Below are 27,933 nucleotides of genomic sequence, written 5' to 3'. Positions count from 1 at the left end.
GGACTTAATCTAATCGATATGTCTCAGTATTTCTTGTCTATTTAAAGGCAGGGACATCCCCGATAGCGAAAGTAAAATTACTTATGTGAGTTTCGGTTGTCTGTTTATTGATTGAATGATGGGTCGATTTTGTTAAATAACGAAACTTTATGCATGTGGATAGTTGAAATCCTTTGCTTTTTTTTCGAGTCTACTGATGGTCTACGAAATTGTTACCTAATTACCTAATTGTCATCTGCCTTAATCTTCAAACAATTGTTTTTCATTATCTTTTACTGTGGTGTGCCAATAAAGAGTGTTCAATGCTGATATATTCTTGTAAATATTACCGCATACTAGACATGTGCGCCGCGCCGCCGCGCCGCCGCCGCCGACGATTTTTCCACGCCGCCGCCGCTGATAAATTTGACCGGCGTATAATCGGCGTGGGAAATTTTGATACCTATCGTGTCTTATACCATGTTGCGTAGGGAGTAGATAGTGTCAGGGGTATAATGTAAAGATCCTTAAGAATTTTTATATTGAATAACTATTAAAGAAATTTAATAGTTATTCAATATAATATTTTAGTTACATAATCAAAAAGTAATTACTTTACCCCGAAGTGTGTGGATTATTGTTTTGGATGACTTTAGTGTAAAGTAACAGCACTAACCTGCCACTCGACCTTTGCACCCTGACATTTGTATTGACACTGTCACTCTCATCAAACTCACAACGATGGACACATTGGCAACCATCCTTGAGACACAGAAGACCCTTGAGGCTTCCTTCAACAAGCGGTTCCAGGAGTTGGACTCCAAATTAAAAACTGCATCACCGCACACACATCCCACAATAGCCAGCCTTAGCAAAGAGGTAAGCACCTTTAAGGAGCAAATGTCTGCTATGCTTGAGCTCCTCAGGCAGCAAATCCTTGGTATTCACCGAACAGTGGATGCTATGGAGACCCGGCACCGTAGAAAAAACTTGGTGCTCAGTGGAGTTCCGGAGGTGGCCGATGAGGATGTTGCTGTAACAGTCGCCACTATCTGCCAGAGAGATTTACATCTGCCTGAGGTCACCCGTGCGTCCATCTCAGTGTGTCACAGGCTCGGACCTGCAACTCAGGGCAGACCTCGAGCCATCCTAGTCCGCTTCACCAATTTCCAGACAAGGAATGCAGTTTGGACCAAGAAAACAGCGCTTAAAGGAACTTCGGTAGTGATAGCAGAATTTCTGACTAAACATCGACAATCTGTGTTTATTGAAGCTCGTAAGCACTTTGGTATGCGTCAAGTGTGGACCAGAGACGGCACTATTTATGTCAAGCTGGCCAGCGGGAAGAAAGAGCGGCTGTTTGCTGCTGAGGAACTTCAGGCCCTGATCGAGAAGCACCCTAGCAACGCTCAGCGTGCAGCCCCGGCCTCAGAGGTGCCTTCGACTTTGGCCCCTTCTAGCTCCGCGCCTGCGTCGACCCCCGCTGTTGCTGTCGAGCCCGAGTCTGCGAAGTCTTCGATTGAGAAACGTGGGAAGCGTTGTTAAATAAGGAGCTGTGTCCCCTTCGGTGTTATTCATTGTTTTAAGCTGCAGTAACAAACACAAGTTCGGTCTATCGTTCTGAAACCTGCCTTTTTTTTTACACTAGCTAGTTTCACTTAGTTTTATTTTAATTGACTTAAGGCTACCCTCTTTGTATCTATATTATTAATCATAAGTCTTTTCATAATATTTTTTTTCTTGTGTGTACTTGTTTGGAAACAATGACATTGACGTTCTGAGTAATGACATTTTAGCTGTCAAAATTTGTGCGTTTCGCATTTGCATGTTCTACTGTCTTATCCTTTCTATAATACTTAAAATGTTTTTTTCTCGTTGCTGCAGCTTGTTAACGTGTTAATCTTTTTTTTTCGTATAACATATTATTCTGATCTGTTTTGTTTGTGTAAAATGGTCGACTGGTGGGGTAAATCGAAAGTGCTTAGATTACTTATAGTTTTAACTTTTTGTGCACCAGCACTTTTAAAGTATAAATATTCATAAATATTTTATATATATTATATATTTTTTATACCATCCACTGTGAATTATTATGTCTGATGATGAATCGTTTCACTCTGCTTGCGACACGTCCGCTTCTTTTCACTCTCTCAATAGCTCAGTGTCTGAGCCTGACACTCTTGGTAACTGCCTCAGCCGTGCTTTCCAAAACGCCACTAAACACTTCAACACATGTCACATTAACGCACAAAGTATCCCTTGCCACTATAATGATCTTCTGGACACTTTCTCATCCTGCAATGTTCACGCCATTCTTATTTCCGAAACCTGGCTCAAACCCGGTCTAGATTCCACTTCTTTCTGTCTACCCGGTTTTGTGTTACTGCGCAACGACCGCATTGGTAAGGGTGGCGGTGGTGTTGCCATCTACCTCCGCAGCAACATCCCTTTCAAAATTATTTGTTCATCTCCGTCTTTGTTCTCTGGGTCTGTGGAATACTTAATACTGGAGGTTAATATTTCAGGCACTAAAGCTGCGCTAGGAGTTGTCTATTGTCCGCCCGGTGTTGATTATTTCACAGATCTGGAATCTATTCTTTCACCACTTAGCACAGATTACACACATCAGATAATTTTAGGTGATTTTAATACTGATCTCACGAAGAATAGCCTCAGGACGCGCAAACTAAATGCTATTGTTGAATCTGCCGACCTTTCAGTACTACCTCTATCGCCTACGCATCATAACACCGACACGTCAGACTCCTGGTTGGACCTTGCTATTGTTTCCTGCACTGAACGCGTCAAAATGGTTGGCCAACTCTCTGCCCCAGGGTTTTCACACCACGACCTCATTTATCTGAGCTACCGTATTCGACCTCCTAAGGTGCATCGTGTGTCGGTTGAACTGCGCAGTTTTGCTAGACTTGACATAGAGGCCTTAAAGCGTGACGCGCATGCTACTGACTGGTCGTCCGTTATGTCGGCGCCGTCGGTTGACGAAGCGGTGGCGTCCTTGAACGCGGCGGTCTTAAAGATTTTTGATACCCACGCGCCGGTCCGAACGGTCAAACTTAAACGCCCACCTGCGCCGTGGATCACCAGAGCCGTCCGTATTGCGATGACGCGGCGTGATCGGGCGTTTCGTAAATTTAAGCGCGATCGTTCCGAAGAAAACTGGTGTGCATTTAAATTGGCTAGGAACAAGTGCAACCAGATGGTAAGAGCAGCGAAACGGAAACACATTCATGACAACATTGCCTTGTCATCCCCTGCCGAGACTTGGAAATTTTTAAAATCCATTGGTGTGGTCAATTCTAACAAGTTCTCTGATAACCTTACTTCTTCAACATCTTCGTTTTCTTTAAATGACTTAAACGTACACTTTGCCAAGCCTTCTTCATTAGATCCCGCTACTAAAGTTCACAGTATTTCCCTTATCAATGCCTTGCCCTGTATTTCTAATAACACTTTTTCATTCACCCCGGTTACAGATGATGAAACTCGCAGAGTAATAATGTCTGTTAAATCTAACGCTGTAGGTCACGATGAGTTAAGTAGGACGATGATTTTGAGCATTTTAGAATGTATCCTCCCGGTTATAACCTATGTTATTAACCTTTCAATGTTTTCTGGGGTTTTTCCTTCGCTATGGCGTAACGCATATGTCATTCCACTGCCTAAAATTCCTAACCCCAGTTCACTTAAAGATTTTCGTCCCATTTCAGTTCTCCCCTTTCTGTCAAAAATCTTAGAAGCCACCGTTCATAAACAGTTATCCCACTACATTTTCTCTAATCAACTGCTTTCGCCATTTCAGTCTGGATTTCGCCGTGGCCACAGTACCTCTACCGCCTTGCTCAAAGTGGTCGAAGATGTGAGGGTCGGTATGGACTCTTCGCTCCTTACAGTGCTGGTCCTTATCGACTTCTCTAATGCGTTCAATGCGGTAGATCATGATTTACTTTTGGCTTCTCTCAAACACGTGAACACTTCATCATCTGTGACTGATTGGTTTGCATCCTATCTCCGGGACCGTCATCAGTTAGTTCGGGCTGAGAGATCTTTTTCGGATTGGTGTAAACTCCAATCTGGGGTTCCACAGGGCGGCATTCTCTCCCCTCTGCTCTTTTCGATTTTTATTAATCTCATCACCACCAAAATCAAATGCTCTTACCACCTGTATGCCGACGACTTGCAGCTCTACACCCAAGCTAGCGCCGAAGATCTGGATAAAGCTGTCGCCGATCTAAATACTGATCTTAACCACATATCTGCATGGTCGCGCTGTTTTGGCATTGCAGTGAACCCTACTAAATGTCAGGCCATCATACTTGGTAGTGCGCGCTTGCTTTCTTTGACGGACACGGCATACTTAGCCCCAATTCAGTACGAGCAAGTCGATATACCTTTTGTGCCGCAAGTGAAAAACTTGGGGTTGACCATCGATAGCGGACTGACTTGGGATCCTCAGGTGTCTGGCGTTTGTCGTAGAGTGACTAATACTCTTAGAGCACTCTATCGGTTTAAATATTTTCTCCCGACCTGCACCAAGACTCTTCTAGTCCAAGCCCTCGTTCTACCCATCCTGGATTATGCTGATGTGTGTTACAGCAATCTCACCCAAGCTTACCTAACCAAGTTCGATCGGTTACTAAACAACTGCATCCGGTTTGTCTTTGGACTACGAAAATACGACCATATCTCCGCTTATCGCAAAAAACTTAACTGGCTCCCTATTCGTGAACGTCGTTCCTTGCGTATTCTCTGTACTTTGTTTTCAATTCTATTCGATCCTTCAACCCCTGATTATCTTCGTTCCAAATTCAAATTTGTGACTCCGCGCCCCGGCACAGATCTCCGAACCTCCCGTAGCCTTCAGCTCATTGTGCCTCGTCATCGTACAGGTTTCATGTCGAATTCCTTCACCATCCAGGCAATCCGGCTGTGGAACGATCTTCCTCTCTCTATTAGACAGGCCCAGAACAAATTCTCTTTCAAGCGCATGTTGCGCAAGCATTTGTCGGACCAGGTTCATAAGTCGTCCTCATGATGTTTACAGTGGGTATATATATATATATATATATATGTATGTATATATGTATTTATATAAATATATTTATATATGTGTATATATTTACGTACTTATATTTATTTAATTATGTATAATATTACGCATCATGTATATATAATGTCATATATTATAGTTTAGTGTTTTTTTTTTTTTCTTCTTTCCAAATTTACTGTAACAGTATTCTGAGCCTGCACCAACTAGATCTTTCGGTTTAGCCCATGGTTGACTGGTAGAGAATGCCTTCTGGCATTAAGTCCGCCATTTGTACTCTTCATTTATTGTGCAATAAAGTTTAAATAAATAAATAAAATAAATAAATCCTTATGCTTTTTCGCTTATTATTTGCCAGTGAACCAAATAAGCATAATTTTTGTCGTTACGGTGTTAGCACTGTTAGCTGCGATAACGATAGCGTTAATTTAAACAAGATCTCGTTTCTGAATCTCAGGTTATTATTTAATATTTTATTGCACAGCTTTTTTGTAGTACGCATTTTGTTTTACACCAATAGTCTCTTGATTGTCAATTTAATCAGTGAACTAAAGTCAAGAAAATATCAGGCTCATATCCTAGGACATAAACATGCTATTTTCTTTTTAGAATCTCCAGCAAGCTGTCACCACGATTATAATGGCGTATTTTATGATTTCTCTTGTGATGCTGGTGACACGCATGAGGGTCATCAATGTCATCATATGATAGATATGATTTGATTTATTTGTCGCATAATATACAATTTCATTTAAAAATACACACGATCATTTCTTAGTCATTTTAGTATTTCAGCTTCTTTTACTTAACAATATATGTATATTTCAATCAAAATTATTAAAGTCAGGTTAAAGCTTCGTAATAAGATATCTAAACAATTATACCTACTTATAGGAACTTAAATCACCAAGTATCATCAGCGAATCAACCTGCCAGAGACGTTTACTTTCGAAAACGATGACAATTTTATTCTAACATTCATTTCTGTTATTAAACTCAGTTCAGACGAATGTAAAGTATGTAGTCCATCATTATTTCGTAACAAATCCTAGGTGAGGCGACTCAGGCAACAGCGGCTGGGAAAAGTCAATCAATATATATAGATATAAGACTTAACTTATAAATAATTTATTTTATGTTTTATTTATATTCCGCTTACAAAGTTCATAAAAATACTGCCTAAAATGTAGCGTTTTAAAGTATCCTTTTTATTTTAATATTTAAACATACCGTTCATTGGTAACCGTTAAGTTGATATTGGTAAAAAATGGTTGCCAAGTGACACAATGGGGTATAATTTTCGGTAATAATTTAGAAAACACATATCGTCGGTGCGAATAAAAAAATCGCCATGTATTTTTAAGCTACTTTTCAGGAGACAAAAAAAACTGTTTATTTTCCTGTTTGTAATATATTTGTTGCGCCTGTATTTTTTTTCTGATAGATCAATGATTTTTACATGATACTCATGATTCTCATGAAGAAAATAAACAGATTTATATGTAATTTTTTACAATATTATTATTTTAACCAAATTTTGCTACATAGCGACTTAAATTTGGTTCATTAGAATCGCCATGTGTGAAGTTTGTACACATAGCGATTTGTTGCCAAAGTAACATAGTACGAGAGATGATACATAGCGGATTTTAGGGTCTATGTTGGGTAATCCATTCTACAATAGCTGATACATAGCGGATTTTAGGGTCTATGTCGGGTAATCCATTCTACAATAAATCGCCATGTGCAACATTATCGCCATCACCCTCGACGGAAAACAAGGCATTTAATATCGTTATGTGCTAAAAGATCACATAGCAATTATTTTGTTTCTGTTCTGTTATTTTTTGGACAAATATTGTTCTGATTTCACATAGCGGAATTTTTATTTTCAAAACTAATAAAGATATAACAAAAATATTTATGTGGGTTGACGGGAAATTTAAAAAGGAATTCAAATATGCCAAAATCAAAAAATCGTAAAAAAACACATAGCGATTTTTTTATTCGCACCGACGATATAATATGTTTTGGATAGCCTAGTAAATACTCAGAAGGCTTTAATGTAGAGTTTCTACAGCCACGTTCTCATGCAGTATCAAAAATTATGCCACGCCGATTTCACGCCGATCACGCCGCCGCCGCCGGTCAAAAAATCATCGGACGCCGCCGCCGATGATTTTGCCATCGGCGCACATCTCTACCGCATACTCATCAAAAATAGTCTCATAGTCATGTCAGTTCCAATATTAGCTAAATCGAGACTTCCAGAAATACACTAAAAGTGTTAAGAAAAGCTGCTGGCGTTAGGAAATACATGTCCAAACGGAGTTCTCACGTTCCGGACACATATTGGGTCAGCTATTATTAGCGAATGCTTGCCGTTTCGCTTGCTCGGGACGTCGGCTTGCTTTATTGACCGAACATGTGTTCAACTTGGAGATTGATTTCCGTGGCGATTTCGCTTAACTTATGAATGTTTAAAGCTGGTTTAGAGAGAATGTCTATATTCTATCCTACATAACGATAAAAAAGGCGGCCAAGTGCGAGTCGAACTCGCCCAAGGGTTCCGTAGCAGCAAGTAACATAATAAAATTGCGGTTTACGATATATGACGTATTAAAAAAAAACTACTTACTAGATCTCGTTCAAACCAATTTTTGGTGGAAGTTTGCATGGTAATGTACATCATATATCTTTTTTAGTTTTATCATTCTCTTATTTTAGAAGTTACAGGGGGGTTTTAGAAGTTACACATTTTACTACTTTGGAAGAGTCTCTCGCGCAAACTATTCAGTTTAGAAAAAAATTATATTAGAAACCTCAATATCATTTTTGAAGACCTATCCATAGATACCCCACACGTATGGGTTTGATGAAAAAAAAATTTTTGAGTTTCACTTCTAAGTATGGGGGGAACCCCAAATTTTAATCTTTTTTTTCTATTTTTGTGTGAAAATTTTAATGCGGTTCACTGAATACATCTACTTACCAAGTTTCAACAGTATAGTTCTTATAGTTTCGGAAAAAATAAGTGACTGTGACATACGGACGGACAGGCAGACATGCAGACAGACATGACGAATCCTTATGGATCCGTTCCATTTTGCTACGGAACCCTAAAAAGTAACACACATATAGGATTTTCAATGATTTCGGGCGATAGGCCATCCCAAGCAGGGTTTGCTACCTAAGCGTAAAATAGCGAAAACATATAGAATGGACGAACGACGACTTTTTTACTGCTGTAAAATCACTGGAACTCAACTCGGTTTGAAGGCTCTTACAGATCTAAGACCAGAGATCTACGTTATCAAATCGGACCCAGATGAGGAGTATAGGGGATCCGCAAGCGGCACCGCACACTACGGCGCCGGCCGTTTTAGTCCAATCGGTTCTATGGCTCTTATATGTCTATTAGACAAGAACATGTCTGTCTATGTCTCACCTGTCGCAAGCCAGGCACGTCGCCCACAGCGGTACCATCAGATCGGACCCAGATGACGTCAGGAGTAGGGGATCCTCGAGCGGCACATTCAACTACGGCGCCGGTCGTGTTGCTAAAGTCCACTCGGTTCGGAGGTTCTTTCATGAAGATCGGACCTATCGTTTCATCCTCGGCTAGCACTGATCCTGTAAAAAATATAAATTGGTTAAATGAAATGTTAATTTTCTACAATTGGGTAGGTAAAGTTTTTTGAAGATAGGCAAATTATATTTTTTTCCGATAGTATTTATTATAGCGATCACGGAAATGCAGCTCTTTTATTTTTATTTCATTTTATTGATTAAATATAATTTTTTAAATGATCGATATGACGTTTGTGAGATGGAATGGCAGATCCGAGTAATTCCTTTGCACGTAGTAAATGGGACGATATAGAAAAAAAAACGATGTCAACTGTCAGTGTCACTTAGCTTTCATTCCCGAAAAATAACGGACAAGCCTCATGTTACCTTGCGAATTGCTATTAATGTTATCATTGAGATTTTCGACGACCTCAGCACGACCCACGGACTTCTGATTCCCCACGACATCTGCGCGTATTTGGACAAAGATTGAATTTACTTTCGATAACTTGGCACTGCATAATAAAATTATTGGACAACGTTTTCTTCCCCATCCCTACACGACGGCCCCTACGCTGGCCCTTGGACAGAGTTTTGCAAGAAAAATAAGCGAGTTCATACGAGATTGCGAGCAGATTCTACAAATTTGAAATTATTATCATAACAGTGATAAGCACAATGCCGTTGAATTAGAGGAGCAATGGCCGTACAGGAGTACGTATCCGTGAAATATATAGGTACATAAAACTTTCTTCACTTGTGTTTTGATTTTTATTATTAAATTGCCATGAGCTGTTAAGTTCGTAAACAAGAAATCGGTCTAATTTTTTCCAACAATTTCAACCATCTGTTAGTTTTGTGTGGTTATCCTCATTTTATGAATGTTGTTCTTATTTTCAGGTGGATGTAAACATTCATTGGCGGTATTATACTGATGGCTAATTAGAACCATTGAGCCATGACATACTTCCTTGCAGTGTTATTCGGCTAAGCCTCGAGCATCCTGTGAATCTGAAGGATATAATTATTTCCATAAAAAAGAGCAATCGAATTAGGACCAAGATATCCCGAGAATCTAAAGACATTTTATAAAAAATGCAATAAAATGAAAATGGGAGACTCTCTTATTTTAACAATGTTACAAGATCATGACAATGTTACTTATTAAAATTTTAAAACCAACATGTCTTTATCTTTGACTTGAACATTTACAAATGATTTGGGTTAAGTTTTATGAAATGCAACTTATGCTAAAAATCTATTATTATTATATGTCTAATTATCGTGAACTCGATGTTGCTTAAGGCGTATCCAGATTAGTCAATTTTTCGCCAATCTGATTAAATTGCCCGATCGAATCGGGACGTACGGACGCAAACGCCAATTTGGCTTGCCGAATTCAACCGCCGATAATGACCGATAAAATGAGGTGCGGACACAAGAACACCAATTTGTGAGGCTAGTATTTTCGTTATGGGTTATTTTTTCAATTTAAATGGCTCTAATATCACCATAAATCTAAAATTGGAGATTGACGCCAATTTCATTTCTGATCAAATCGACCGATTTGATCAGTCCCGTCTGGATACCGCTTTAGCACCGCGAAAGGGCGCTGCGCGGTGCGCGCGGATTGACGCATGCGCGTACCGTATGCTTAGTATCTATGGTAATATAATTTTAAAAAATATGCAGATAAAAGGCGCCAAAGTTTATTCGTTGTGCAATACTCAATAAGTTACCGCTTGTTATTTTAATACTCGTAATAAACAAAATGAGTTCAAGTGACGCAAACGACCTGGAATAGACGGCACACCGCCTCATTTGAAAGCAGAAGCAAACTTAATAATGAATAACTAGCTTCCTGCTAAGTCCAGGGACAAATACAACAGGACTTACGACATGCTCATGCTGTGGAAGGACACAAGAAGGACAGCCGAAACGCAAGAAACACCTACTCTGAAAGTGGTTTTTAGCGTATTTCTGTGACCAAGTGAAAACTAAAAAGCCATCTACATTTAATAACTAAGAATATGCGTTGTTTTTTTAATTGTATTCGCGTCACTTTACCCCTATTAAATACGCTTTACTAAATTGAATTTGTTTTATTTCCTCACATAATTTGAGAATAGTGCTTACTATGTATACCTCAATGGAAGCAAAAATGTAGTATTTTTGCGAGTTGATACACTTGCTACTTGTGTATAGTGGCAAATGTATTAAACCCGCAATCAACACTAATCAATATGTAAACAGGCCCCAACGTGAAGCACATTTACCCTACAGACATACTTATCCATATTGACCATATTTGAACCTCTCAACTCTCTTCAAGGGCACGCCACACAGCGTGATTCTATATACTGTTGTAATGTTAATGCTTAAGGATAATAATTTGTGGATTTATAAAATAAAACGAAACGAAATTTACTGGATTTATACTATAATATTTTGGATTTATATTATAAGTTTTCTAAAGTACAGTCGCCATCAGATATATTGGTGCAGCTAGGATGCTCATAAATATCTGAACACGCCTCTATTATCAGGGCGTGCGTGTTCAGATATTGTGAACACCTTGCCGAGCCCATATATAATAGCCAATAACGACCTAGTTATAAGACTATTACAATCTTAATCATTATGTATGTATAATACAACAATCACGTTTATATAGTCCTCACAAACGTATAAGTTACCATTTTGGCCAATGTTGATACTGAGATCCAAAATGACTCGTGTAGCAGTCCAAGAGTCGTGGTGAAGGCGTTAATGAAAATGTTCTCCAAGAAGCAGTGCCAAGTAGTCGAAAGCAATCGTTATCATTATCAAAATATCCGTGTTGAGCGTGCTAGGGACGTTAAAAATACTTATTCTAGAAATCACACCGACATCCAATTACAAGAAAACACAAATGTTTCGTCCGACCATTATTTTCAAATTATTTGCAAGTTATTTTCCAAGAATGACACTGACAGTTGACATCGATTTTTTTTCTATCTCGTCCCATTTACTACGGCAAAGGAATTAATTACTCGAATCTGCCATTTCACCTCACAAACGTCATATCGATCATTTAAAAAAATATATTTAATCAATAAAATAATATAAAAATAAAAGAGCTGCATTTCCGTGATCGCTGTAATCAATACTATCTGGAAAAAATATAATTTGCCTATCTTCAAAAAACTTTACCTACCCAATTGTTTTAAATAGGAAGCTTACATTAAAGAGTGATACGCGAGCTCGTAAATTCTACAACTCAACGTAGCTTTATTCTAGTTATGAAACAGGAAGCTTTGTGGTAGAATTGTCATACAGAAAACATTCCGCAGCCTCTTCACTTCTTTTGTTCAAAGGAAACTATGCTAGTAGGACGCTATGACGCTAAGTTCAACTCAGGAATCCCTTTCAAAGTTATATAGTACAGAGACTAACTGCCGTCCTCGTAAAAATGCTGCCAAGCATAAGTGCACACAAAGCTTATTTCTGCACGTAGTCAAACGACCCATTGAGTAGCGAGACAAGAGTTTTTAGCCCGGTTATTTAGTTAGAAGAAAAATGGCGTAAAAGTCTATGGAAAGCATACATTGGTACGGCGTTTCCTACACATAGTAGCCACAGCCCAGCACCCTTTGCACTAGTTACAGCATCTCGACCTACTTTGTAATGAAGCGGGGGAATTTTACAACAGAGTTGTGTTGTGGTGGATGGTTTGCATTGGTCCGTAGAGAATTTGAATGAATCTAACTTAGCACGTTGGGGTGCATGAAGTCTGCAGCTGCAGCAGAAATGATGATTTAAGGTCAGTTGCTCCAAACCGCGTCATATCACCGTCAAAACATTCGCAATATATTATTGTAGATATGTACTATAGGAAATTTCATAGTTGACTGCTGAATGGCTTTATTCAGTCCGCCAAATGTGCATGGTTGGTGCAACTGGCGCGTAGTGATGTCAGTGGGAACAGTTTTGAGAAAAGTGGAGAAGCTCCTGATACAACTGAAACTGGGCTATAACCGCGAAAATCGAAGATCGCAAATTGCGGGAATTTTTCTCTGTCACTCTAATTACGCCTTCATTGGAGTAAAAGAGAAAGATCCCCACAATTTGCGAATTTCGATTTTCGCGGTATATAGCCGCTCTGAATCTATTCTTTGATACACAGAACACAAATTACCAAAGCCGTTTTCTGAGCCTAATAGACAGTAGGTACTATACTCCTCACTAGAAACTAGGTTCCAATAAAATTGTTACGAGGATGTGCCAATAAATAATACATCTTATCGCTTTGAATTAAAGCTGTTTTCAGAACAATATACGATTCAAAGTTTAATATGGAGAGCTTGCGAGATGTGTGACATACTAGGACAATTACTCACAGCAATTAAGTCGCCTTCGTTAACGTTTTATTCATGTTTCCGGATCTAATTGGCCGTGTGGTGAAATCGGAGTAAAACAACCGTTGTAATTAGAGACAGCTTATTTATGTCCGCTTAAAATAGATACATAAGAAGATATCTCTTAAGATAAAGTTAGTAGTATCAGTCTAAGGGTTCCATCCAAGCATAGAAAGTTTCATCTAAGTGTTCTGTATGCTAAACAAGTATTTTATTTCTTTCGCGCCGCTTGTCCATTAAAATAGGATTAGTCTTTTCATCTAACAGGCGTCCAATTTCCGAGTCTTTTGGAGCCATTCACTTAACCAAGTCGTTACATAGGTAATTATTTGAGTGATGGTTCCAAAAGACTCAATTAGTAAATTGCAGGTTTATTAGTTTACGACTTATGTGTTTCATCCATATTCATATAGTTTCCTTCACCATATGTCGCGCTGTATCTAATACCATGAGTCAGGGTGTGAACCCAAATGGGGCATTTGGTAGAGCCGTTAGAACAATAACGGCTTATTCTATATTAGGCCGATTGCCTCGGCCGCGTTAATCCGGTAAACCAATTAGGGAACGGTTTTATTGTGTGTTTATTCGATTCTTCGCTCATCACTTCCAAGTTATAAAGATGTCTGTCTTGATCGGCGTGATATTTGAAACGGAATTGAATTTTGCGGGTTAATTTAAATAACCACGATGATTGTCAATATAGGTATTATATGATTTGATAATGTGTTTTTATTCCTCAGTATTTAGTGTATGCCTATTTAAAGTTTTTAGCTTTTTACCACGTGATCACGTGTAACCAAACGTTTAATAATTAAGTTCTTGGGTAACTCTGACCAAATTTTCCAAAGAAGCTGTTCTATATTCAAATATTCAAGCTTAATTAATCAGTATTGTTAGCATAACTAATCCCTTCAAATATCCCTCCCTCCACTCGAGGACAAAAAATAGCAACAAAGGGAACAAAAAGCGCGGGTGTGCGCCTGGGCATTCGGGCATCCCGACAGATGCGCGCGCAGCACGCTCCTGATTGGCCGCCGCGGACAGATGTTCGCGTACGAGAGCTATGGACCGATTCAAAATGATTTCCACACTTGCTTAGCGAGATTGAATCAGGTCTGGTGGTAGTGGTAGGACTATTATAGCATTATCACGGCTTTTACAAAATATTATAGGCTCTATCGTTTGCTATCCTAAATGAGGTATTTGATATCTTTTTATACAAATAAGAAAAACAAGAGGAAAGAAGTTAATATTTATAAATAAAGACAAAAAATAAAACAGCTCAATTAAGTATTTCATTATGAATGAATTATTCATCCTCAAGTTAAGCAAATTGCTTGAATATCTTATCAAGCACCCTGAAATCTACCTTATCAGTGAAATAGTATTGCGATAGCATCCGGTGCATAACGTACATAACTTGTTATCAAGGCATACTGCCGATAGCCTATATTGATTGACCTAGGCCAATCTGAAACTTATCCGTCCGTATCTAAAACAAACTAAACTTAAATGTATCTAAAACAAACTAAATAACCAATCCATACATTGTGCGTTATAATATTTGTTTTTGGGGTGATTATCTGCAGACGTAGAAGTGTAACTTTGTCCTTTTGTACATTCAACGAATACACTATGCGAATATTTTCGTTACCACAAAACAATAACTAACTCTATTTAACAAAAAAACTGTCTTAAAGTTCCAGTTCACCGACATTTTTTCCTGAGATGAGAGTGAATTGCATGCATTACCTACTCGCACGTATATACTCTACTTTACTTATACTCTAAACTTATAATTCAACGAGGCTCTTTGATTCCTTGAAGAAATAATATATTTCATTGTCAGATCTTTACCATACGAGTTATCGGACATAGAGAGAAATTAAACGCTTTGTATAATTATATTTTTCCTATATTAGTGTAGTGATTTCACTACTTCGTTCTGCCAGGATTAAAATGTAATAATGGGAAATCTTTCACAACAATGTGCTCAGCAGGTAGACACAGACAAGAACGTTTGTTCGTATTATATCGACCGTATCACGGCTTTCAATCCCTAAGCTTGTGGTTGAATGGATATGAATGAGCAAGTACTTATTGTAAGTTTAACACGGGGGATACCTTAGAAATATTAGGCTTCGAGTAACACCGGCTTCCTACAAATAGGTATACCAGCAAAGAACCGTGATGAATCAATGCATACTCAAGAATAGAAAGAGCAATAAATACGTTAGACAATTTAAAGCAATTAAAGCTTTGGTTTGTGAAGGTCTTTTGAAGGTAAACTAAACAGTAAACATTTAGGTTTATCATTAGCAGAGCTCGGCGAGGGTGAGCTGTTTTCAGAGTTTGCACAACATGGACATGCTTTGTCATTCGATGGTATATGTGGTGTAATTTAATGACTAAAGAAATTATTTTATTTAGGCTGCCTTTCCGCTACGATCTTTACGTCGCCATTCAAACAAATGAATTTTATAGCAAGCTTTTTTAGTAAACCTCTTCAAATAATATGTATATCCATATATCCATATGCTACTATTAAAGTTTATTTGTACATAAGGCATTGTCATTTTAGTTTAATTATAATTAATAAAGTTTTATTTTAATATTTCTTTCTATGGTGTATCTATATTAATATCTACCCTGCCGAGCTCTGAATTCATTAGACCTAAATTGCATGATTGACTGAGTATGCATACACTACAGAAAAATAGGTATATAGCTAGGCCTCTGTAATAATAAATACATTATTGTTAAGTTAGGCCTATAAATAGTAAAGAGGTGTGGAGTCTCACAGAAGTGACAGGTCTGATTATTGTAATTATGTAATTAGCATGAAAACAATGGGCGATAAGGATGCGCTAAACAATGGTCGGTACTCGGTAGGTGTAATAATTAGCGAGTCTAGTGATATAATCCGATTAGTAGGTAGTCGGCTACTGGATATTGATATTGTCTGTGTATGTTTTATAAAATAAATGAATACCTAAAAATTATGAAATAAATAAATAGGTACCTAGGAAACATAATATTAGCACATAACATAATTATAAGTTGATTTAATGTAATATCATTCTTATACGTATAGTAACGACACTAATCATGGAATGTTTAAGAGGAAATTTGGAGTATTTTTGATATTTTACTGTTACCTGTAAAATTTCTACCGCTTTGCGTATTAAATAAAAGTTGATTAAAATCTCTTGTTAAGGCTCCATTTCTTTAACAGACCGCAATTAATGAAACGTCAAACTTAAGCAGCTCTATGACTTGTGTAAGTAGGTATATGATAATTGATAAAATGTTTGTTTAAAAACTGAAGTTATAAATACTTTTTCTCAAACATGCAATGAAATATTGATGTTATGTTCCTTATAATAGGCTGCGAAGTATGACGTTTCAGGTTCGGCTAGGACAAGAGGTATTTAATGGAATTTCATACAAATCTTGCAGGCCTAGGCCGGCAAAGTCCTCTTTTTTAATTTCCATTTCACAGATATTTGTGACACAGCATCGTGGCATTCAGCCATTAAAAAAAAGTAGAGGCAGTATTTGCTTTATGGTTCGTAATGACACTCTGCCACTACGCCTATAAAAAAAAAACAATGTTTGCTACAATTATTTGCAGTTTTATTTGTATAAAATCAACATGAACTTAATAAATAATACATTATTAACCAAATTCTGTAATTTTAAATTATAAATTTAACTACACAAATAAATACATTTAAAATATTTCATCTAAACAGCGGTAAAAAGGTCTACTCAAACACGCGTAGTTATTTTTTTAAATTGTTATGGAGGCAAAGTTGAAAAATTTTCATTCTGTATTTCTGTTTTATTGGATTTATGGTGAGTTGTTGATTTTTTTACTTTAATATGAGTCCCGAAAAAATAATGAAATTAATTTTAATTGTAATCGTAGGAGTTGGAATTGGCAGCGTAACCAGAATTGATTTTAAATAACTTGCTTCCTCTGCCGCCAAGTCAAAGACGAAGTATCTATATGGTTGCTTATGGCAATTTTATTATTTTAGAATCTAAGAAAAATGGCTTACAGTTTATTAGAAACAGTTTTGTGGCATATTTTAAAGAAATGAAAGTAACTACAAAATCGTGAACACTGTGGAAATTATACTTATTTTCTCCATGCATAAAGCAACGATGTATGTGAAACATGATATCAACATGAAAGACTATGTAAACTTATGTGACGAAAACGACAGTCAGACGGATACAAGGCGAAAAAATCAAAGATACATGAAAATATACGGGTAGTAAAAATACACGACTCGTGTAAAACATACGCGTGATAAAGATATAGGTACGTGTTTAGTTATATTTTGGGTGTAGTTTACTTTTAGTTTTTTCTATAAATAAAACTTGGGTTTTGTGGATTTTTTATTTTATTTATTTCATTGCATGTTTGAGAAAAGCACTATACATACCTCGGCGGGAAATGGGGTTGCCCGCGCTCAGACCTATCCGGCCTCGCTTCGCTCGGCCGTCTATATGTCTTCGGCCGGCAACCCCTTTTGTCCCGGCCTCTGTAGTAATGTACTATTTCACATCAAAAGTATTAACGCTACATTCCTTGTAGGGGTGTCCTTTAGATTATTTAGAAAGAAGGTCAATATAGATCAACTATGTATAGGTATAGATACAGACACCAACATACTTATTAGTTCCAAAGTTCGCTAGTCTAAGATTGTTTTCGTAGCAATTTAACACCCGCATTCTGAAAGACGCGAGACGGTTAAGTTCGTCCTAGATCGTCGCATACGGCGAAGTTCGCGTTGAACTTCCCCATTGAGACCGAGCGTACTACGCCAACTCGACCGTATGCATATCTTCCGTGTACTAGAATTCACATTTGCATTATTCATCACTGGCATAGAATTTACACGCTTTTGTTTAAGATTCGGTTGTTAAGTAACTGTTAAAGAAGCGGTTATGAAGTATAATTCATAAAACTAAAAGAACTTTCTTCGTAGTCACCGCAGTATTCATTCGTTTATTCCCGTGTCGTTCGTCTTCTCCGTTTAGCTTTCTTAACAGGCATGTATGGGCATTTGGTTGTAGAGGCAGAATGAATTTTAACAGTAAATTGAACCAACCTTGAGCTATTTTATTTATCAGCAATTTCAATTAAAAATTTAATTGAACATTTCTAAGACGTAAGATACGTAGAGCTGACGGCTATGCTATGGCATTCGATTACTGCTGCACACTTAAACTTATGAACACAACACAAATATACACATTGGGTACCCACCCGTACCCGAAAATCCAACATTTTAACCTAAATATGAACATAATATTAACGATTTTTTAATTTATCAATTTTGGCATAAATTGAACAAGTAACGCACATCAAAGTATGGATTGGATATAGGTACCATAGTTTCTAGATACATTTGAATGTTATATCACAATAAAGATATGCCAGTAGAATAGTAGATATTAGTAGTACAGTAACGTGACCAGCAGGAACAGGTAACTGATATGTTTGGATTCCGGCGAACAAAGCACGCGTCGCGTCGCGTGGTGACGCGCGTGCTCGGGATTCCAAACACAGAGCACAGCTGCTTAATGAACGAAGCGTAATGGGACTTTGGATAGTTATGAATATTATTTTTAACAGAAGAAACTGAGTGTCTACTTTAAACATTGTTGGTACTGCCTATTTGAATATTGTCAGTGATAGAAACCCAAAAACCGGCCAAGTGCGAGTTGGATTCGCGCACCGTTCCATACCATTACGCATTACAAAAATATCACGTTTTTTGAATGGGGGGGAGCCCCACTTAAATATTTATTATACTTATTCTGATTTTAGTAGTATTTGTTGTTATAGCGGAAACAGAAATATATCACGGTTCATGAGATACAGCCTGGTAACAGACAGACAGACAGCAGAGTCTTATAGTAATAGGTAGGGTTCCTTTTTTTACCCTTTGGGTACGGAACCCTAAAAAGTACATAGCAATAGGAGTCCAATAATAAACAGCGTAATTAGATGAGCACGTTAATAGATATAGTCCTAATTAAAGTCATCTCGCGCACGTGCGTTGCGCACAGCGCACACGCATCGTGAGCGTCGCGGTCGTTGACCCGCTACCGAATCTTATCGCGAGATCTTGCATCACTGGTGCTTTCTGATAACGGAAGTATGTAGTCTAAGGCCTAAGGCCTTTACGAGGTACCCTATCTAATAGAGTCTGACCAAGCTAACTCGGCACAAAGTGGGCAGTGACGAGTTAGAGTTGTATTTTCATATTACAGATTTGGCTAAAAAAATCGCTGATAAAGAATTTTTAGAAGATATGTTTTTACTTACACATATTTTACAAAATATAATTAAAATGACAACTACAATCATTTAAGTAAAACAACGTATTATCTTAAAAATATAATACTCCTTTGGCTTTTACACACAAACGCAAATGTTTGTTAAAGTAAAAAATACACCCTGTAGCCTGTACTATTTTAATATGGAGTTTATAATGAAACTACTACACTTTGTCATGTCAAAGTCGGTGAATCTAGAGTCAATTTAACCTGAACCTGACTCTACATTCAAACATTATGATTTTTAATAGTAACGCATTTATTTTTGTACCTCATAATAGATAAATTCCTGGCCTCCTACATTATATTATGTTAATATTTTTAAGCATCTGCGCTTTTTATGAGAACGTGGTGCTGTGTCGGACCTCACCATAAACACGTACGTAACATTATCATAGTTTCTTTAAACTGACCTTACGCACAGTACCTACGTTTTATTACTAGGTGATTCCTAGTGAAAGGAAAATGCCCTTTCCTTTTCACTGCCTTGGACCATTCACGATAAATGTATAACTAATAGATTCCGATTAACGTTTGCGATACACATTTGCTTTAAAATTCAAATATACATCCTGTACTAATCCTATCTCGAATATTTGTGTAATTTCAACTTGACAATTGTCCCACATTGACAATTTACTCGTACACGTTCTATAGCGTACAATGTCTGAGTAGATAGACACTGGACAGGTAAGAATCTACCGGTCTAACTCCAAGGGATAAGTATGAATATTCTGAACTTTGCTTGAGAGGAGAGACGAGAGACACAGACTACGGTACTGTAAAATGTGCCTATTTTGCTGCAAAATTTGCTCCAAAATACGAAATAGAACATATTTTTAAAATTATTATTTTGGTATATACCGGTTTAAATGAGACCATCACTACTATCATGCTATGACACATAAATGCGGTTGTGATAAAAAATCATGTATGAAAAATAACTGTTGTAGCACAATTACCCATTTGGGAGGAAAGTAGTCACATTTTTACCGTAGACCCCTGTTGTTCCACCATATGGTTTCACCGGTAGTATCCAAACCACAACGCTTTATTTCACCTTGTACCAATATATCGCCCACATCAAGATAAATTATACGCTCCGGTTTCATGTTGTCACGGCAACGCACCTCACTCCATTGCATAACATCTGAGCATCGTGTCGTGCGTGGACATTGTGGGGAATGTGGGTGAGCAACACCTCAAATCCGAAACGATGTAAAAATACTATTTGATATTGCACATAAGACTTTTAATATTAGTAAAGAAGTTTATCCTCACCGCCCGCGTATATTGAAAAATTGCTGCTAAATTAGTTTATTAGTCGCGTTGTATAGCGAATGCAGCTGGCTGTGATTTAGTCACTTAGGATAAAGTGTTATGGTGATATGCTGATATGATATGTTGAGGATTTGTTTTGTAAACCTAAAGAAGAAAAATGCGGCCAGCCATATTCAAAACTCAAGCTTTCATTTAATAACATAGGGATTAGGGACTACATATACATTTAAATTCCAGCTTTCCAGCTCTAAGTTGCAAAAAAGGTATACTAAGCTCTGTTAAGCGAAGCAAGAAAAATGTAGGTATGGTAAGGTGGCATGAGGTACCTACATACTTATCCTTACCAAGAAACTGAAAGAGATAGAGTGCATTGCTTCACGCTATCAGTGCACTAGGCACATGCAGAGGGCAGTGCTCTATCGTAGCTTGGCTTGGGTTTTCATTTTTCAGCGTCGCGACACTCGAGACTCGAGGAACAAGGTTACTCTTAGCACTACTTGCGCCGTTCCACTAACCCGGGATTAGCCGGTTAAACCTGAAGTTACAATGGTTACCAGTACAATTTGACATTGAGTTAACAGTTTAATCGCTTAACCCCAGGTTTGTGCGACGGTGCAAGTGGCCCTTAGTCTTATAAAAACAAGAAATCCAAGACTTGAGTGCCAATACCAACTTTAAACGCTGTAAAAGTTAATAATAATTTTAAACAACTGACTCTGTGAGCTGTAGGTATACCTCGCGTGCATAACTGGCATAACTTAAAATAGAGTACTCGTACATATATAAAATTTCACGAGAATCAGTTGAGAATTGCGACCCGTGCCCTGTTTATGAAAAGCTTGTAACATGTGATACAAGTGGAAGTCCCTTTTTAGGGTTCCGTACCCAAAGGGTAAAACGGGACCCTATTACTAAGACTTTGCTGTCCGTCCGTCCGTCCGTCTGTCACCAGGCTGTATCTCACGAACCGTGATAGCTAGACAGTTGAAATTTTCACAGATGATGTATTTCTGTTGCCGCTATAACAACAAATACTAAAAATAGAATAAAAAAAAGATTTAAATGGGGCTCCCATACAACAAACGTGATTTTTGACCAAAGTTAAGCAACGTCGGGAGTGGTCAGTACTTGGATGGGTGACCGTTTTTTTTGTGCTTTTTTTGTTTTTTTTTTTTGCATTATGGTACGGAACCCTTCGTGCGCGAGTCTTTACAGCTTTTGTTATAAAGGGACAAGGGACTTCCACTTGTATTACAAGTTACAAGCTTTTGATAAACAGGGCACTGGGGCCCTTTTCTCAAAAGCTTGTAACTTGTAATACAAGTGGAAGTCTCGAAGTAGAAGATTGTGAAGATGTTATTCAAATAAGGTGTTCGTAAGTGTTCAGTTCTTACAATACTATTCATTAAACTTTGTGTCATTTGATTCATCTTTAACACACAAAGCAACGCAATGCACTATGTAAATATTCCTCTTAGCTAGGCAAACACAGCGAAAATACACTCAGTTATGTCCGGACTTAATCCCTTCTTCCCCTGACAGAGTTCGGCCTGGACAGCCATTCATGAACCAGTTCTCGTCCTTGCTTTTAATAGAGCAAATTAAACAGCAGTTATACTTTTAATCCGATCTTATGGCATTGAATACAAAAGAGGAATTAGTGTTATAGCATGACTTCATTATTGTGTAGCTTTTAACTGCCTCAATTTTGAATATGTTTGTTTATTTTAGGTATTGTCAGGCGTGGCTCACTCCGCGATTTCGTCGCTTTGCTACAGGTAGCTAAAAGTCCATCCATTCGACCCCAATTTTGGGGTTTGCCATAAGCCGCGCGTGGCGCTGTCGCCACCTAGCGGCCATATCTATGCTGATCGTGACAGACGCGTTTTGTTAGAGAGTGAGTCTTCTGTACCTAGTACTATTATTTATTCTGTGGTATTGTAACAGTCCTTTCGGTGTTATTTGATTAAGTATGTAAATCTGTACCTACAATTTGATCTTAAAATACCGGTCAGTATCTAAACTTAATAATACTAACAGGGTAATATTTCAACGCGCGTAGGTAGAAGGCGCGATAAGTCCAATGTTTCCACGAAATGATCTATTGGTAAATACGAACTTACCATTACCACCCAGTTTGATGCAGTATTCTGTAATTGTATTCCATTCTCTTCTGCATTAGTTTAAAGCCGCTAAGAAAAACAAACGCCCAGTTTCAAATAACAATAAACATGGTAGCTATTTTGGTTTCTTTCGCCCCATTTGCTTCTGATTCTGATGCAATGTAAACAATCAAACAAAAACGGGCAAGTTTTCTCGATTGCTTATCCGAATATTGATATGAATTGACCAATGAAATTAGCTACATTTTATCAGCCGACAAGTTAATATTGCTGCTGTTTATACATACCTATACCTACATCAAATGTAATGAAATCTTTTACAATTACAACATTCACGATATAAATTTAACTTGCTTAGTTAGTAGTTGCTTAATAAGCAATTGGCTAGAGTCGGACAAAATGCAGAAACTTGAATATCCTCCGAGTTCAGAGGAAGCTTCACCTCGCAAAGTGAAATAGAGTCGGTTCCGCATCGATCGATTGGATTCGTTGCTGGCCAACTAGACAGCAAGTATGTTAAATCTGTTGGAACGTCTGTAGAAGCCTTTAAAAGCAATGAAATTATAAAATCACGTCAGGACTGTATGGCAGATATCTGACCATTGTTTACACTCTCGTATGTATGTAGCGAATCTGCAAGTCCGTGACCTCAGCTCTCAGCTCAAAGGCCAACGTTCCGTGTGTTTACGATACGGACTCTACTGCCTACGCGCAGCGTTCGCAAATAAACTGCAAGTGAGGTGAACCATGAACTTCAGAGATGAAATATTTACCATATTATTGAGCAAGAGTTCATAACATGTGCAATTAAATAAAGAAGAATCATGACACATCATATTTACCTGTATCCTTAAATTCCTTCGACTTTTGATTCAAAAATTTGAAAGTTTTTGAACGTTACAGTCGATTGGCTATACCTACAATCTGTCTGCTTTTGTACTAAAATAACTGTTGGAATTGGCAGATGGGTCATACACATTTTATAGTGCTTAACTGGTTGGTGTTTTTCTTGTAAATATCGCTAGGGGAATCTAGGTAAAGCTAAAGTTGCACTGCACCCTTACAGACGAGACGGGACCGGATACATTATTTCAGTACTAGTGACTCAGATAAGACTAATGGGATATGTATTTACCAGAGTCGTTAACTTTTTCATTGTCCACAGAAATGACCACTTTCTAAAATGTTTTAGATCCAGATGGCCAACGGAACTGTCATTTTAAAATTTGGGATAGGTATAAATACGGAGTTTACACTGGATTAGAAAACACGTACAACTCTTACAAGTATGTAATTTAATTTGCCAATATAAACCCACTAAGTCCACTAACTTATACCTATACCTAGGTATGTAGGTTTATCATACAAAAACAATGAGTAGGTACAGTCGATTTATGTAGTCTATAGCCGCATTAGCCGCTCCTTTCATTAATTCCGCCCTTTTTTTCTAACATACTTATTGAAATACTGAATAGAATTCATAAAGTAAGTGAAATCTCCGCAGTTTTAATGAGTCGAGCCGCCGTGACGTGCGATCCAGTTCAGTGGCCGGGCTGTATCGACCGCTGACGTCACAGGGTGGCTACCCCCAAGCAGGGATACCACATGCGAAATTTAAAAATCCTGACAAGATCCATGATGTTTAAACAAAATTAGTAAAATTACTGACTCGCCGTCGCAGAAAATACCTAAAGCCCATGAATTTAATGGATTTCAATTTCCGGCTCTCAAATATTGTAAACTTAGAAGACCTAGATAGAGCAGGAATTCTGCTGGAAAAATATCGTCTTTGTAGCGCTAAGTAACTATAAAAAAAGGAACCTCGACACGAAAAGAAGAAGAAGAAGTAACTACGAGATTTCTTTTTTCTAGCTTTTCGTGCTATATTGCGTTTCCCCCGGGCTTAACAGTTTTAATTATTTAGGTACGTCAAAAGTTTCTGTATCCCTGATAAGTGACTGATTACAACTATTGACATGTTAAGAAAATTCTTGACGCCTGGTAACCCCCGTCGCTGAGCGCCCGTATTTTCATCGCTCGTATAGGGTGTATAGTCATGTTACGTATTTTCAGGCCACTTGCTGGTTCATTCAATTTTGCTAATAATCACAAAGTGAGAAAGTGATTTTCAATTTCAGTCAGTAAGATACGTATTATCTTTGACTTAATTCCAATATACCTTTCACTGCGTTCTTTCTTCTTTCTTTTTATTCTTCTTTGATTCTTACATAGCCAGATCTTCTCCTGCGGTTTTCTTTTCATTTCAGCTCGAGGTCAAGACATCTCCGCCTTGTACAAAATAGGATAAGGATACGGTCATTACTCCAGTATATCATATTAAACTAATTTCTTACGGGAATCCATTGTTTTAAATAGTTATGTTTTCGCATAGTTAAGTAATTACAGTAAGTTAAATGGCGATCTTGGAGGCCAATTTGACTCAAGTAAACGGCAAATACAAATTTGTTCTTCTTCTAGTCCTTTTTGTATAAAACTACATCGATTTTTAAATGCGTTAAAATAATATGTATGTATGGGCAGGATCGGATATAAGAGTAAGTCATAGTTCCTGTGCTTTTAAACACCATAAATTAAGCTAAATGAATGGCCATCCTGGTTTTAATGGGTGTTTGTTCAAGCTTAGCGCCATCAACAGTCACAGCCCATCTGCTGAGGCCATCAACGTATTGTGACCATAATATAACAACCATGCTAACTACACAGTATACTAATTAATTAAATACAAGATGGGCTTTTTATGAAGGGTCTGTACTCCGCGCGATTTTTAATATGTAGGTTATGGGCCTATACCGAAATGTGTCTAAAAATGCTATTGACTATTCTGTAGGATACTGACATTCAATTAACAGAACATTTAGTTTTGCCATCTCTCGATCGAGCTCGGGGTTGATCACAAGGTTTGCTCCAGTTTACCGACACAGGTTTTTTTGTTTGGCTCCTTGATTTTGTTTGGACGTAACTTCTAACCCTCTTTATCATATATATCATAATCATTTGTCCCTTTCCATCATACCAATACGTCGGAAAGGGACAAACGATTATTATCGGCTTGTCAACTTAACGTTTATGAATAAGGGGGTAACTATGTATTTAGTAAACTTACCCATAAGAACCAGCGCCGTGAGGGCCACATGAGCCACCGGCAACGCCATAGCACCGTCACTTCGACACTTCACAACACTGCACTTCAACTCAAAGGAAAATGCGGGTAACGAAACAAAAACGAAACTGGGGTAGCCGCGCTGCGGCCGGGCGCTGCCCGAATCTGGAACAAACAATGTCAGATTATATTTATATTGCCATTATTAACGAAAAATGTACATTTATAAATATTATAGAACAGAAATCCGGATTTTTTAGGAACGTCTTGAATTGGGGAATTTAATCCGAAAAAATATCCGAAATCTCCAAATAGCGAATTTAAATACCTACTGCCGTGGTCACGAAAAATGCGATGGTAATTTGGGTTTAGTGACCCTAGTAAGGATGCAATCGTCATTAGGCAATATGTACCTGCACATGACATCCACCGAAAGGTCCCAAACTAACCTAACTTATTGTTGCGAAACGATGTTGAAATTAGTTGAAAAGAAAAAAATATCATGCCAATAGAACCGAAGTGAAATCGATTATTATTACCTACTTCCGTTAAAACGATAACTGCTATTTTTATTTCGAATTTACTACATCCTATTTGCACATTTGCAATAATAAATTATGATTCTTTATTGCATTATAGTTTTATAACAACTATAAGCCGTTGAACGCGTATTGATACGCTTACTTATTCGATTTGCTGATTCTGGACTGTTTCATAGCCCACATAGTTTAAAATGGACAAAATTGCAAGGCTTTTCATTAAGGTAAAAATGAGAAGACATGCAGGCAAAACAGAAAGGCCTTGTAATAAGAGTGACAACTAAGATCCGTTATCAAAAAAGCTTTTTAAATCACTAGCATTTCTTTATACATAGCTTGGATAATGAATACAAATCCTACCTCCGTCTTTACTTAGCAAATAACAGTGTTTTTGGCAGCCTTAATTTCATGGCTGTGTAAGCAGAGACAGGCGGCTCCGCGCATTTGGCACTTAAATGCGACATGGATGGCGGTTGCCGGCTGTAGGTATTTGCCTGCGAATGTCGTGTAAACAAACGAAGTAAAGCTTCTGACTTCTGAGTTATCGACTCCCTGTACAGTCACTATCACACCTTATAAAACAAAGCCCCCCGCCGCGTCTTCCTGTTTGTATGTACATATGTAATAAGTATGCTCGCGGGAATGGGTATGGGAAGAAGAGGCCGGCTCAAGAAGCGATGACTTGATGTCGTTAAGGAGGACATGCGTGCCAACGGACTCACCACCAGGGACACCGAAGATCGGGCAAAGTGGACACGATGGGAGTCAGAAGGCGGACCCCGGGTCCTCGCGCCCCGCGCGGGGGCACAGCCGGGATTGACGCCAGGATGATGATGATGTAAGTATGTTCGCGATAAACTCAAAACTATCAATAGAGATTATCTTGAGGAAGGTTTGAGTGTGTAATTTGTGAAGGTTTTGTGTAACCCACGCAAAGCCGGGAAGGGTCGCTAGTCAGCTATCTATATAAAATTAATGAAACTCAGACACCATATTTCTGGCAGCATGTTTATGGGAGTTAAACTTATGAGCTTCTCTAATACCTATTGGTTTTATCGTTGGTATACGATACGGGACACCAGGTTTCTTACAATAAGGTATGCACATTCTTGACAAACAACTCATAAATTCTGGTACTGAATAGTTTGCGCATTGGCTTATACAAAAGGTTTCCAACCGCGCTTAAAATTCAGTGCTTGGAAAGGAAAATAGTAGCATTACCCGTTTTCGCGGATAAAACGAGGCTTCATTATTTATTAAGGCTGTTAGCTCATTTAGCTACCAACGAGCTGAGTTAGTAATTGATTTATGCTTTAATCATAGCGCTCAGAGCGGAGCATTGCGGTCAGAGCAAAAGTAGAGCAGGGGATAAAAGTAGTGCTTTAAAAAAAACTAATTAGCAGTTTGAAACTAACTCTATCAATATCAAACTGCACAACGGGACTTAATCGCGTATTTAAGTTTTAAGATTTACCTCCGACGTTTAATCGAATATCGTTAG

At 38.0% G+C, this 27,933-nt stretch overlaps 1 protein-coding gene across 8 annotated transcripts in view; it reads right to left on the bottom strand.

Annotated features, from left to right (window-relative positions):
• The window catches only part of LOC134679980 (cell adhesion molecule Dscam2), a 106,236-nt gene that overhangs the window by 63,434 nt on the left and 14,869 nt on the right, over positions 1–27,933 (bottom strand). For all 8 annotated transcript variants that reach the window (XM_063538975.1, XM_063538982.1, XM_063538998.1 and 5 more), the window contains exons 2-3: positions 25,897–26,058; positions 8,493–8,677 (exon numbers count right to left, since the gene is read on the bottom strand). In XM_063538975.1, the coding sequence (XP_063395045.1) occupies positions 8,493–8,677; positions 25,897–25,945 (234 nt within the window). In that variant the 5' untranslated portion in view covers positions 25,946–26,058. The remainder of the gene's footprint in view (positions 1–8,492; positions 8,678–25,896; positions 26,059–27,933) is intronic.

This window comes from Cydia fagiglandana, chromosome 1, assembly GCF_963556715.1.
Source record: "Cydia fagiglandana chromosome 1, ilCydFagi1.1, whole genome shotgun sequence".
Taxonomy (NCBI): domain Eukaryota; kingdom Metazoa; phylum Arthropoda; class Insecta; order Lepidoptera; family Tortricidae; genus Cydia; species Cydia fagiglandana.
Note: the sequence above shows the minus strand (reverse complement) of the source record. Positions and strands in the feature narration are given on the sequence as shown.